The sequence below is a fragment of the Chenopodium quinoa genome, unplaced genomic scaffold (genome assembly GCF_001683475.1).
Source record: "Chenopodium quinoa cultivar QQ74 unplaced genomic scaffold, ASM168347v1, whole genome shotgun sequence".
In the NCBI taxonomy this organism is placed as follows: Eukaryota; Viridiplantae; Streptophyta; class Magnoliopsida; order Caryophyllales; family Amaranthaceae; genus Chenopodium; species Chenopodium quinoa.
In genome coordinates, this window is record NW_018745265.1 from 173,183 (window position 1) to 187,476 (window position 14,294).

Below are 14,294 nucleotides of genomic sequence, written 5' to 3' on the forward strand. Positions count from 1 at the left end.
TGGCCCAATTGATGGGATGTCTAACCCATTGACCCGTAATTCTCATGTTCATTTCCAAGCATGTCTCCTAACTCTAGCAAACGATCTTAGTCAATCCCTAACCTATAAAAAAGTAACTTTATGAACAATTAGTACAATAAATACGGTAATAGAAATCAAAACCAATGAAGCTAATCTACTACTTCTCCAGTTCTCCTATCTTTAAGATTCATTTGCAAACAATTGAGTTGAATTGAGACGCTATTTAAAACAAGAGGCTTGTGATACCATGATTGCTCTTCATACTCTTCATTATTTCAATAATTATTTCTTTTGAACATTATGTAACCTCCTATCGTAATTCTTACTCTGTTAATTTCTCTCAGATTTGGTATTTTTGTTGATAATTTATGAACTCTGACATACTACATAAGTTATTATTCGTGTCATTTAATAGGCAGTACATATTAGTAAAAAAAAAAAAAAAAGAAAAAAAAAGAAAACTACTAATTTTCCATCTCAAATATGATGATTTTTATACATCTTTAAATATTATATAAGTTGGAGATAATGTTTACATAAAAAGTGTATATATGGCTAATCAAGTGAAGAAATGGGATACTGATCGATCAAGTCGAACAATTCGTCCCCAATTCCAAAACCAAGCATCCGAGCCATGTCCTTGGATTTCAATCTAGCCTTTGAATTAGAAAAACCTTGTTGCATCAACCAAGGGTATATTGTAAACACTTTCTTCATAATAAACAATTCCAATGCCTCTGGGTTGAACACCACACCCATTCTCATACTCATCTACAAATTAAATTTATAATGTTAAGTTATCAATAACCAATTAATAAGACCCACATACAAGGGCCAAATACGATAATAAATAACACGTGTCATAATTAGTGTACCTGATGAGGAACAAGCATAGCAGCATAACGAGCAAGTTCTCCAGCGCGCCAATCAAGCAAAAGGGGAAGCCAAGGATAAGTGGCATCAAGCCTCACAAACCAAAGTCTTATCTCCGGGAATTCAGATAGTTCCCGTTGATCGTACGGATCCTCCCTTTGGTAGTTTATAGTGAATCCTATTGTACGTTCCAAATACTCCTCGGGATCAACTACAATTATACAAGTACTAATTAATTAATTAAGCTCCAATCTAAGCTACTCCTAGTATACACTTGCAGCACTTGCTTGGGTGGCACAATTGCACAAAATACTACATATACGTGTTCAATGAAACGTAACAACAGCTAGTATGCATACAATCATTGTATGTTGTCCCTACATACAACACCACTAGAAATTTGACACATCATTAAAAAAAGGGAGAAAATTATGAGTCAAATATAAATTGAATTCTAATGGAACATGGGCCCATTATTGTAGCCAATAAAAAACATGACAAAGTAAGATTGTATGTGTATCCTTTACCGAAACGAACAGAATTCAAATTAATACACTACTAAATACTTCATAAAATTGATATGTTATGTCTATGGAATACTAAATATGTAATGTCTATGGAATGATACAAAACATAATTTTTGTCATAAATTCTCAACTAGTAAGTATCAATTTTGTAACCATATAACCATCAAGGGCTATATGATCGACTTGGAAAATTTGAACCCCACGATTATATAGATAAAAATGGATAACTTAATTAAGTATAATGAATTTAGGGCCTGTTCTCTTACGTTGAAATTCAGTTCAATTCAGCTCAGTTCAGTTCTATTCAGCTCAGCTCATCTCAGTTCAGTTCAACTCCTAATTTTCTTCTCTTATAAAATATTCAGTTCAGTTCAGCTCAGTTCAGTTTAGTTCAGGTTCAGCTCAATTCAGTTCAGTTCAGTTCAGTTCAGCTGAGTTCAGTCGATGAGAACAGACCCTAGTCACAAATGCATACTAGTACAAAAATGTTGATAAGAAATGAAAGAAAGAATTACCGGAGGAAGGTGAGGAAATGTTAGTGGCAGATTGGAAAGGGGTTAAGTCTAGGCGTCGAATGACATCAGTGTCTATCATCACTTCATATCTTCCTTCTTTTGGGGGCATTGGCTCTGGAGCTTTAGCTGAACGTACATACCGCCGTTGTTGAAATAAACAATTAATACATACTCTCTCTATTGGGAATCAATAATCATACTAACAGCGTAAAACAAACAAAAATAATGCGAGGTAGTGTTAAATTAAATACCTTGAAGGTCATCGTCGTCAAGGAGGGAGAGATCATAGTTGCCTTGTGGATTAAAGGATACTTTGGGTACAACATGGTGTTGTGTGCTGCTTCTAATAAAACTGCTTGGTAAGTTGGAGAGAAAAGGAAATGATGAAGTAGTAGTGTTTGGTAAGCATAATGAATTAGTCGTATATTTTGGAGGAGTTTGTCCAACAATGGAAGATGGATGGACTGGAATTCCAGGTGCTGTGTAGCCAACCATGGGATTTCTTCGTTCCTTTGGTGTGCCTACAAAATGGTTGGTCCATTGCTTTTACTTTATCCTCTATCCTTCTCTCCCCCCTCTTTTCGTTACGCTTCAAAAACTATGTGGGACATATTTTTTTCCTAGTTTCTGGTCTGGATGAAAAGAGGAAAAGAGGACAATGTGTTTCTCAGACCCTTTGAGACCCCAAACACTAAGCATCATTTGAGTGGTTGGAACCATTTACCTTTTCTCATAATAATTAATTTTGCCAGTTACGTACATTTTCCCCCTTCATTAAACCAAAACCGCCACATGCCTTTACATGACTGACTAGTAGTCATACTCAATTCTAAACAATACTCCATATTAAAAAAAATATCATATGACGTTGGGATGCATTTCAATCCCTACAATCAATAGAGCTTGTGACATGGGATCTACTTACGTACACTTCTCCCTCCATTAAATCAAAGCCCCCACGCGCCTTTATATGACCGACTAGTTATACAAGATTATAAACAATACTAAGAGAATATTATATATTTGACCCTAGAAGCAACCCCCTACAACCAATTGAGTTTGCGACACCAGATCCCAAAATCTTCCAATATGTTCATAATTGAATCAAACTTATTTTATGTTCTTAATAGAGTTATTAGACTTGGGATTCCTTAGACTTATTATATTGTTAGCTCTATTATGGTTCCAAACATCTTTTTTTAGGCCATCAGATATACAGACACATTATTTTTGGATTGTTTTATTTATTTTTCAGGGCTTAGAAGAAAAAAAATAAAAATGAGGTGCTTCTCATGGATCAATATAATACTCTGAAAGCCATTTGAATGGTTGAATCATCCATTTTACCTCGTGACTATCAATTTAAAAGGTCTGATTTAGGGTCTGTTCTCTTACGTTGAAATTCAGTTCAGTTCAGTTCAGTTAAGTTCAGCTCCTAATTTTCTTCTCTTATAAAATATTCATTTCATTTCAATTCAGTTCAGCTCAGTTCAGTTCAGTTCAGCTGAGTTCAGTCAATGAGAACAAACCCTTAGTATACTAAATTCGCCTAATTTAAACTTTTTTAGGCTCAATAAAATTAACCGTCAAAGTATTCCAAGGGTTTTAACTATCTAATTCATGCCTTGACCGATTATGGGCGTGTTCATATTTACTGAACTGAGCTGAACTGATTGGAGCTGAACTAAACTGAACTGAACTGATTGGAGCTGAACTGAAAAATTAAAATGCATAAAACTGAACTAAACTGAACTGAACTGAACTGAAATTTTTTAGAAATAGAGGGCAGAAAATAGCATTCGTTGCGGTCGTTACTTCCACAGAAACACACTCACAGAGACAAATTCACACAATTCATAAAGAAAAAAGAGTGTCTCTTTGAGTGTGTGTAGCAATTAGCTTAGCATGGCTTCTTGTTCATTATCATTCATAAATCCAACTAAAGTTGGGCCTCATTTCCCCAATTCCGGCAATCTCCTTCCTCTTCCTGCTTCTTCCGTTACCGTTCCCGCCTTTCGATTCAAGCTACTTCAGCAATTGCCCTTGACTTTTCGGTAATTGTCTCACACCCTCTTCTTACCCCCTTTTTTTGCTGTTATTGTTGATTGTTATTCTTGTTTACTCATTATAATCATGATTTTGCAATTGGGTATTACTTGGATATGGAATTATTCATCATTTCTTTGAAACAAGAGATGAAAGATGAAATTTTGTGGGATTAATATTTTTTAGAAGTTGTGCAATGATACATGTTCATTTTTTTTGGTGGAAGTTTGTACATGTTGAGAATTTTGGATTGTTTGATTAATTATGTCATATTTTGGCAATTCAGCTAAATTGTTTGCTTGCACCATTTGTATTTGGCACAGTTTTGAATAATTGGATGGGTGAAATTGTGAATAAAAGTATTGGGCTCATATATAGTTGATGCGAGAGAAAAATGATGGACTATACGCCCGTTCAGAGGACAGACATACCAAAGGACATTTCGATATGGAAAATGGTGCATACAATTTAGGACAGAGGGAGTATTGTCATTTTATGTGGTAATCCAAAGACTAGCAAGAATAGCAACAATGATTGCAACTACGATTGAGCGCAATAGTTCCAAATGTACATAGTTTGGTGACTGGAGGGACTGAGTTTGAACTAGCATGTTTGGGAATTAGCATAATAGGGCATTATGCTAGTTAAATCTTAAGTATGCAATATGTCAAACATCAAACATTTAATTCATGAAGAATACTAATTCGGCTAGATATGCTAAATTATAATTAAGATATTACTCCCTCGGTTTTAATTTTTTAACTTAATGTGATTTAAACCAAGGATATGACAAAGAATCAACAAAGGAGATCTTTTGTGAAAGTTGAATCATTTTCAAACCCACTTCATTACTCCATTGCTCTAAATTGTGGTCGGAAGGGGTACTTTCTGACAAGGAGGGTTTACGTATTCATCGGATTTTAGAATTTCTTTGTATGGCTCATAGCCTCATACCATTGACAGTGATTAGTGGAAATTGGGAAGTTGCATTTGGATTTTGATATGGCTGTTTCAGCTTATCTTACCATGTGAAATTGTGTTGTTGAGAACCATGTGGGTCCATGGCTTTATCACCTGAGAGAGCAACTCTTAACTTTAGGCTTGCCACTGTGATGAGTGTTGTGTGCTTTAGTTTTGGGAAGCATGTCTTCTATAATTCCCTTATCCTTAACTCCTTAAGGTGTTGGAAACTAAAGCTTGCTTACTGAGTTGCTGTACAAGAATTATAATTTCTGTTTGCAATTGCAGGAAGCAACTTCAAAAACCTCTGCTGTACAAAAAGATTTATTGGCTTGTCCAATATGTTATGAACCTTTGATAAGGAGAGGTCCCCCAGGCCTGAACTTGTAAGTATGTGTGCTGACCATTGATTCATGTTAGTTGAGTGAGACCTTTGACTCATATCGTACTATGAATTTCAGGGAAGCAATTTATAGGTCTGGCTTTAAATGTAAAACTTGCAACAAGTCATACTCAAGTAAAAACATTTACTTGGATCTTACAGTGACTTCAGGCTCAGAGGAGTATGCAGAAATTAAACCCACCAGCACGGAACTATTCCGGTATATGTCCATGTCTATTTTTCTTTTGGTGATGTTCTACTTATATATTGTATTGTATATTAGGTATTTAGGTGTGGAACCTTAAATTGCTGCCAAATCACTCCTTATTTTATAAAATTATCATAATCAACCACTTCTGATAGTATGGAAACTCAAAATTTAGGTCTTATATGCCGATGCTGTGATGTTACACAGCTCTCTTCTGCATCTCTTTCATTGATTTAGTTTAACCTGCCATTATTAGTAATATAATCTTTGCTGATTTTTGTCATATACTTCTTGTTTAGAGTAATCTCACTTATCTGTCCCTGTAGTTTGCTACTTTTGCCTTAATTATCTAGCTAGCAACTTTGTTAGTTCTGTGAGTTAATTCTTAACCCAACTTGCCAATTAAACAGGAGTCCATTTGTGTCTTTTCTGTATGAACGGGGATGGCGCCAGAATTTTAACCGAAGTGGTTTTCCAGGTCCAGAGGAAGAGGTTAGTCCACATTCTTGTACCTCTTTAGAAAAGTAGAGCATGAAACTCATCTCCAAAGCCTATGCTTTTAAATTAGAGAGCGAATCAGTGGAAATGTCACGATACAGAATTATTCATTAGTTGATACAGGACTATTACGGACCTTTTTTTTTTTTTTTTTTTTTCCTGTTTATTGTGTATTCATTACCTAGTCTATACAAGTATAATATACTGATCTAGTCCTGTGTCATATGCAGTTTAAAATGGCTCAGGAGTACTTTAAACCTGTCGAAGGTGGCCTACTGGTTGATGTTAGCTGTGGAAGTGGGCTGTTCTCTCGAAAATTTGCCAAGTGTGGCATCTATTCTGGAGTGGTTGCTCTTGACTTCTCTGAAAATATGCTTCGCCAATGTTATAATTTCACTAAGAAGGAGGATCCCACTTTATCTAAGTAAAGCTTCCTCTATCTTTATAGTGCTCTTTTGTCTTGGTATAGCTTTTGATTTTTGATGATCCATGTCTGCTTTGCTTATTGTAAGCCACAAGTAACTTTGCAGCAATCTTGCTCTTGTGAGGGCAGATGTTGCTAGGCTACCATTTCCACCAGCATCAATTGATGCCATTCATGCTGGCGCTGCCTTACATTGCCGGCCATCTCCTTCAAATGCTGTAAGTTTTCTATCATGCAAGTGCCAGTATTGAATTCTGCAGATCCTTTTATGAATTCCCTTGTTAAGATGATTTCAGTTGCAAATAACAACTCACATGTATGTATTCCCACTTTGCTCTCTCTGTACTATGTGAGAGGTTCAGAGAGAGACTAGGTTTTTTAATGCTAGAATATTTGGTATACGAGATCAAGCATTTCCTATGTTATTTCTCTTGGAACAGGAGTCTCCCATTTCATCTTGTTAGCGGATGAGTTAATTCATATAGGTTATTAGTTTGATCAAGGGGATTGGTGCATAATAACATTTATGAGGATTATTTTGAAAATGTTGATAATGGGAAGTAGTCTTCATACCGCTGTGAGCTAGGAGTAGAGGTCTTCAATTTAAACTGAATGTAGCATGGTTCAGGTAGCTGAACAATTTTCCAACAAAGAGAATTTTGTTCGTTATAAGAGAAGTCTCATAAGTCATAAGACATATTATCACCTGTCTTCTTCTGTTGCTTTTTCTGTGGACAAAATGCTTCAACTATATCAGTCTGTTATTTTGACATAAGTTATCTACTCTAAGGGATGGTATTGGACTATTGGTATGCATATCAGATTGCTGACATTGCCCGTACATTGCGGAGTGGAGGGATCTTTGTGGGAACTACTTTTCTCAGATACACATCTTCAACATCTCCACTGATAAGGCCTCTTAGAGAGGTATTAGTTTTGCTGTTTGTATTGCAACTTTTGGTTGTATGACTTCACTTGTACCTATGCAGTTTGTGCTTGCCTCCTTTGTTCTTGTATTTTGCTGCACTCTCAAGAATTTTCTTGCGATGAACTTCTCGTATATTTTGCTGGCTTTGTACTGGATAGTACAATGCCAAATCTGCTGATAGTGATCTTGCTCATCAAACACCTTTACTTAGGCTTCTCCATGCCTTGAGGACAAATAAAGAAATCAGCATTTCTATGCATACGTAGTTTGTTTGGATGGCATCTATATGAGTATTCTGAGCCACTGAGGGATATCCTGGCTTTAGAATTATATTAGTATGAACAAAATGGATAATATTGTACTCTAAATGCATGTTTCAGGGCCAGCTAACGTCATCTTAAAAAAAACCTACTCACTTATAAGAATTGCTAAAGCAATTCAAGAAGTATTGACTGTGAAATCTGAACTGCTAACCGCCTAATCCTATGTAAAACTGAGTAACTGACATTTAACACCTTTTCTTTCCTTCTTTTCAAAAATATAAAATATTGGCATTTAAACAAAATTGCTTTCATTTTCAGAAATTTAAAGGAAAAAAAGTGATTGTTATTACTAATTTGGTTTGCATGTCCTGTATTATGTGCTTTCTAAATTGTAACTCACTAATTTTTTGTGCATTGCCTCATCCTTATTTAAATTTTCAGAGGATTGCTCAGCCCTACAGCTACCTGATAGAGGAGGAAATTGAGGATTTATGTAAATCTTGTGGCCTTGTTGACTACTCAAGCAAGGTTCAACAGTCATTTATTATGTTCTCTGCACGGAAACCCTGAGATTTTTGTCATTCTTGAACTCAACGGTATGTGAGGCTTTATTATTCCTTTGATTTTGAATTTATTTGATGTTTAGAGATTATATTACGGCACAGATTTTGAAAAGACTATTCACTTTAAGCCATCATTTCAGTAAGTTGTAGTTGTGTCATTAAAATAGTATTTTAACAATCTAACCTTAATTTGGGGTTGATAATGACTAGGTTATGGATAGTTCAACCTTTCATTTAGGTGACTGAGTTATAATATTGGTTCCAATGAGTTCAGAAGAGGTGACTAAATTAATGCTTTTAAACTGCACTGAAGAAGCTACTAGAGCTTGTTTTTGCCATTTCTGAGTAAATGTAGGCATACCAACTTACCAAGAGATGTCCCTAATATGAATAAGAATATATAGGGTTGCTATCAGGTCTTAGATTCTAGCTTTCAAATTTATACCCCTCAAAAAGTTAATATGTCAGAGATGTGGCACCTTCCAAGGGTTCAGATGCTGACACAAAGATCCCTGATGGCATCAAATATTGTTCCTTTTCTTTTCTTAGTTAGATAAGATTGTGCACTCTCTCTTGAGGTATTTGCTGCTTATCTTTGTTTCCAATTCTGAGTATTCCACAGCCCCGTTTGAGCGCCTAAGCTTGTTTGCAATCTTAATATGTTCACATGGTGTTACCTAAATCACATACGTCCTAGTTTAGGGATCTAAATTGATGTTGCGAACATCATAATATCAATAGTTAGTTTGGGAAACATCAACTTATCAATAAATTAGGATATTGAGTATTTGAATAACCAAATTTAGTCACATTCAGATACGGGTGGCAAAGAAACATTACACCTTGTTTGATATGACATTCTATATGTGTTTTCAAGGTTATTAATTTTACGCATTATTTGGGGAATTTACAAATGTCAAAATAAATACCACACACAATGAAATTGATCCTATTCCTTTTCTTATGTTTGAGTAACAATGGGGGCTGTTATATTTGATAATCAAATTGATTGATGGTGTAGAGACTTACGCGAGAGCTCAATGAGTCAAGATAGAGATTTCATCTTTCAACCTTGAGATTAGGTGGTCAATTTTTATCATTTCAAGCTCCAACTTCCAAGTTGGACTGGGTTTGGAATCCCTCTCACAGGGGCTGTCACTCTGGAGCCAATTGGGTGGGCATGGACATTAGTACTTTAGAGTGAGGATTGTGAAACTAAGATGTGGATTTCTACTAGAAAGATGATTACTATCATACTATGAACTGAATCAAGCCATGGCAAGTGGGATAAAAACTCTTGATCTCAAATATTTTATTAATATGATGTCATTAGAGAACATAATTAGTACAGTAAATTCTTGATCTCTTTTTGAAAAGATAAAAACTCATTGACTAAGCTTTAGGACAGCTGATTACTGACCCAGTGAAAGGCTCTATCACGTGAGATTGTTTCAAGGACAAAAGAGTGGCATGTAAACTGGTAAATTTAGGAAAGCACATGTGTAGGACTATAAGCAAACGTTTTTTTCAAAAAAAAAAAAAAAAAAAAAAACCCATTTGTTAACAGAACAAAGTTTGTGAGTCTGAGAGTTGAGGGGAGAGAGGCAGAAAGAGTTGCATAGAGATTCCCTCCTGCATCCCATACTAGGATACCTTATGTTATTCTTTCTATCATGTATTTTATTCTTGTATTAGCCCGTCTTTATTACTCTCCATTTCCATTATCACCCTCAATTACATAATTACTGGCTCTTCTGTTTAATCATATTCATCTGTATTTACTTGGATTGCTTCTCTCTCTACAAGCTTTTGAGTCCTTAAGCTGGCACTTCAGTATTTGTTTAAGGAAACCATACTATAATCCATCTGATTATATTATGTGGATTCTTCATATGAGACCAGATTCATAATACCTTGTGACAGGACTATTTATATTTAAAAATAAGGCTTAGAGTTTGTTAGTGATATCCTGTGTTACCCTGACTTGAATTCAAGTGCCAAATACTGGTAATGCCAAGGTCCAATATTTTGGACACCGAATCCTGCCCTAGAAGTGCGCACAGGTGTGAGGTTTTGATATACTCCGCCTTACATTCAGCTGTCCAATGAAGTGAAAAAATTTGTTATTCAAAGACACATTTCATATCAAATTTGTGTCTAGTAGAATTTATACTAGAGAGCTCCAACCAAAATATTGGCTGCATAAGAGATTCCTACCTTATCAGTCAGGGTATTGGGCATAGGTTTTTTTTTTTGTTAAAACTGTTAATATCGACCAACCCGCCTATCTCAGGCCATGGTCCAACAGTTTGAAGTCCTAACCATAACCCTTCACCCTTTTCGAGCATTGAATCTGAGTACAGATCCACCTCACAGCTAGCCCGACAGTCAGAAAAGCCTGGCTAAACCCAACTGTGTCAAACCTTGATACTAGGTAGTTGATACTCCAATTTCATAATCCACATTCTTTAGAGCATCCTGAAATACCATCATGATGATAATCATCATCATCATGAGTCTTCCCCCACCTTAAAGGTGTGTACTTTAGGTTATATAGATCTTTGACCATTGACCAAATTAAAATATTGACATAGTAGAAACAAAAACCATATTATAATAGATATAATGAATGAATTAAAAATAAGGAATATTTGAAGAGTCCAAGGACCACTCTCATTAGAGAAGCTTATGAATAGATTAGTATAAAATCAAGGAATAGATTAGTATAAAATATAATATGTATGGTATTTTATAAATGTGTTTAGAGAAGTAAGTCAGGAGGACATAGGATCCCTTGCACGTGAGGTTCATCCATGCAATAATAGCTTCTCTCTATCTTTCGGCTTTTGATGGCACGTGGGGTTGGCAACTCTTCTGCTACACCCTCTGTCTCACTAGTGAATATTAGAAATGGCCTTTTGTTACAAAAACAGAGTTTTCTTTGATAAGGCTTTTATTTGCTTTTGCACTTAATTAAGATTCAGAGATATTTATAAGTGGATTTATACCTTCCTTGGCTTTTTAGGCTACAAGACTAGAAAGTGTTTAAAGCTAGATTTCATGGCTATATATTTGGTACACACACGTGTACTTCTCTCTGTATTCATGCCCTCCTTTTCAAGTATTTATTATGCTGCTCTTGATTGTTTATACTTTGTTACACTACACCCTTTCCTTGTTACCTTTGCTTCCAGGAGAAGGCCCCTTCTTAGGCATACACTAATTTGGAGTAATCTTTAGTACTCGCTTTATTGTGGCCTATGCCCTATGTTACTCGGACTCATCATCTTACCTCAATACTTGTAAAATACTTGTGTTAAGTGTTTAAACACTAATAGCCAAGTCCGGAGTCCCTCTCATATAATATCCAAGTTACACCCTCCATAACTGATTTTCTTTGTAGTTTTCCCTTGTTGTAGTACACTGTTTTCGTGGGATTAGGTTTCTTAAGATGTGGAGAAATGGTAACTCCAACACACAGGTTAATTAGAAACCTTACATCATTTGATTGATTACAATATCATTGTCCTTTGGTGAGAATCTTGGGGGAGGTTGGCTCCAAGGGGTCAATTTATATCTTTCTTTTTGGGAACGAGGTAGAGAAGGTTGTGATTCCTTGGTCTCAATACAGAAAGCCATTATCTTTTGCATTGTCCAATATTAGATTGATATATTAATATCAATATGCTCTTTTATTTACGGATTTACTAGTATCCAATACAACATTGACATACTATTACTCAATTCTCGTGTGAAATTAGTTGTCATAACATCTCAATCTTTGAATATTAAAGATATGAAACAATTTTCAAATACAATAACAATTGATAAGCAATTTTCATTGAGAAATATGGATGGTATATATCAGATGACTGAATTGTGATGATTTTTGACTGAATATTGATATATGTTCTCTGGTACAAGTCTTACAACTCCTTGCTAGGTTATAATTGTTCAAGTTGTGAGTTAGTCTGACCTTCCACCATGTTTTTTTAATCGAGGATTGCCTGTTTCCTCTTTTCCGAACTGCTGTCACGTTAATAGTGTTATTCAAACTAATATTCCGTAATATGTCAACTAAATCCGGACGATGAAGATAACATCTTTTTAAAATCTGATCGAGTTTTAAGTACCTCTCTTTTGTCTGGAATTAATAGTACTTAAAACTGTAGCGAAATTCTGTTATAGTAAAACTCAAAATAAGCAATTATGAAATAGGCAACATTGATTTCAGACGGGCCATTTTCTTCTCTACGAAGTATTTATGAAATACTGAAACATGTCTGAAAAGCTTAAGAGCTAAGATCGATCATAACAACTTTTTCTTGTAACAGGAACAGCATTGTATGGCAGTGAGCATGGAGTGATACAGAAAAGCTCTTTCATTAAGTCATTACATCGACATAGTGATATGCTGATGCTAGTATATAATAATCAATTACTGTCAAAATGTATATAATAATAATCATGATCAAATTACCCAATTGGTCATTTTCTCTACTTTTGTCGACTTTTATATGTATATTCTTTTTTTATCATGGAAAAACTAAATATCATGTTCAAATAATAAGTTTTGACAAATTTATACATACTTCATATAAGAACTAATAAATTTAGACAAGGTTTTTTAATAAGTGTAATTCGGGTGATAAGAATGAAGAATATTTTATAATAATTCATCAAAGTCTTTTGATTTTCACTTATACATAGTGTGAAACATTGTATATGTAGAGTATAAACTGACTCTTGAATTTCAAATTTTACTCCGTATTATGAAAAAATGCTGTGATACTATTATCGATATTTTTTTTTAAAGAAAAAAGTCAAATAATATAATAAGAGGAAAAATTAAGGAAAGGGATAGACGAATTCCTTAAAATTGGACGCAAAAAGTTTAATAAAACTGAAAATGCTGAGTAATTAGTGGTAAAATGAGTTGGAATTGTCTGAAAATTTAAAATATATCATAAAAAGAGGCGCATAATTATGAGGAAAAGAGATTAGTGGAGTGGTTAGTTTAAATGTTGTCATGTTTGATTTCCCAAGGAATCACACCAGGATTTCCTCGTATATGTCATTGTTTGGAGACTATTGTTATTGTTCTCAACTTTATAAAGATTGGTCAATGTACTGAATTATTTTTACTTGCCTTCAAACAATCTTATTTACAACTTACGAATTTTAAATACGATCTTGCTAACGAGCGTCCCAGGGCGTTAAATAAGGATAAATTATATTGGTTGAAATGGTATTAAGTTAGGAATTCATGACAAAATCACGCGTCGTTCGGTGTAATTAATGTTAATTTTACTTTAATATTTGTACTTTAATTCTCTTATCTAACGCCCCGAGGGCGCTCATTAGCTTTTGCCTTTTACGAAAATATAGCACATGCCAAAAAAATGTTTGGCAATGCGGCCAAATACTTCTAGAATTATAACTTTATGACTATTGGCAGATTGCAAGCATTCATTAAAATCTAGTCTAAATTATATTAATGATTTGACTTGGTTAAGGGAAAAATGTTTGACTTTAAAGAATCACTCTCATTGTTAGATCAATTGAAAAAAAACAATTGTAAATGATGTAGGCGAGATTCATTGTTGAGTTTAACTCAGTGGTATTAGGGTATGTTCTCTTACGTTGAAATTCAGTTCAGTTCAGCTCAGTTCAATTCATCTCAGTTCAGTTCAATTTAGCTCAGCTTCTAATTTCCTTCTCTTATAAAATATTCAGTTCAGTTCATTTCAGCTCAATTCAGTTTAGTTCAGTTCAGTTCAGCTGAATTTAGTCAATGAGAACAAACCCTTAGTTCACAGTCGCAAACAAGACAACAAATCCGAATATAGCAATGTCATACCGAGTACTAAAAAACAAACAAAGGGAAAGAGCAAGGCAATAGAAAAGAAACCTCACCCAACGAGGTGTAACGATCAGTTGGGTTGTAATTCCTGTATATTTAGGCAACTTGTAAAGTTGTAATTGGAATAAATGATTCGCAACCATATGCTATGGTATGCGACTGGTGTAAATTATATAAGCATGTATATATATACACAACATACTAGAGAAGGGGATAAGTAAAA

At 34.7% G+C, this 14,294-nt stretch overlaps 2 protein-coding genes across 2 annotated transcripts; one reads left to right on the forward strand and one right to left on the reverse strand.

Annotated features, from left to right (window-relative positions):
* Positions 1-489: 489 nt before the first annotated feature.
* On the reverse strand, positions 490-2,527 carry LOC110711373 (protein CHLORORESPIRATORY REDUCTION 6, chloroplastic-like). The gene is made up of 4 exons (XM_021889744.1): positions 2,188-2,527; positions 1,937-2,062; positions 897-1,105; positions 490-792 (listed from the first exon to the last, which is right to left on the reverse strand). Exons 1-4 carry the CDS (start codon positions 2,429-2,431, stop codon positions 577-579), a joined length of 795 nt encoding a protein of 264 aa, XP_021745436.1. The 5' UTR covers positions 2,432-2,527; the 3' UTR covers positions 490-576.
* A 687-nt stretch (positions 2,528-3,214) lies between these two features.
* Positions 3,215-12,765, forward strand: LOC110711370 (uncharacterized methyltransferase At2g41040, chloroplastic-like). Its single transcript, XM_021889742.1, has 10 exons — positions 3,215-3,219; positions 3,882-3,990; positions 5,231-5,328; positions 5,404-5,544; positions 5,943-6,024; positions 6,261-6,454; positions 6,561-6,672; positions 7,277-7,381; positions 8,087-8,241; positions 12,543-12,765. The coding sequence occupies exons 1-9, from the start codon at positions 3,215-3,217 to the stop codon at positions 8,213-8,215; spliced, it is 975 nt and encodes a 324-aa protein (XP_021745434.1). The 3' UTR covers positions 8,216-8,241; positions 12,543-12,765.
* The last annotated feature ends 1,529 nt before the right edge of the window (positions 12,766-14,294 follow it).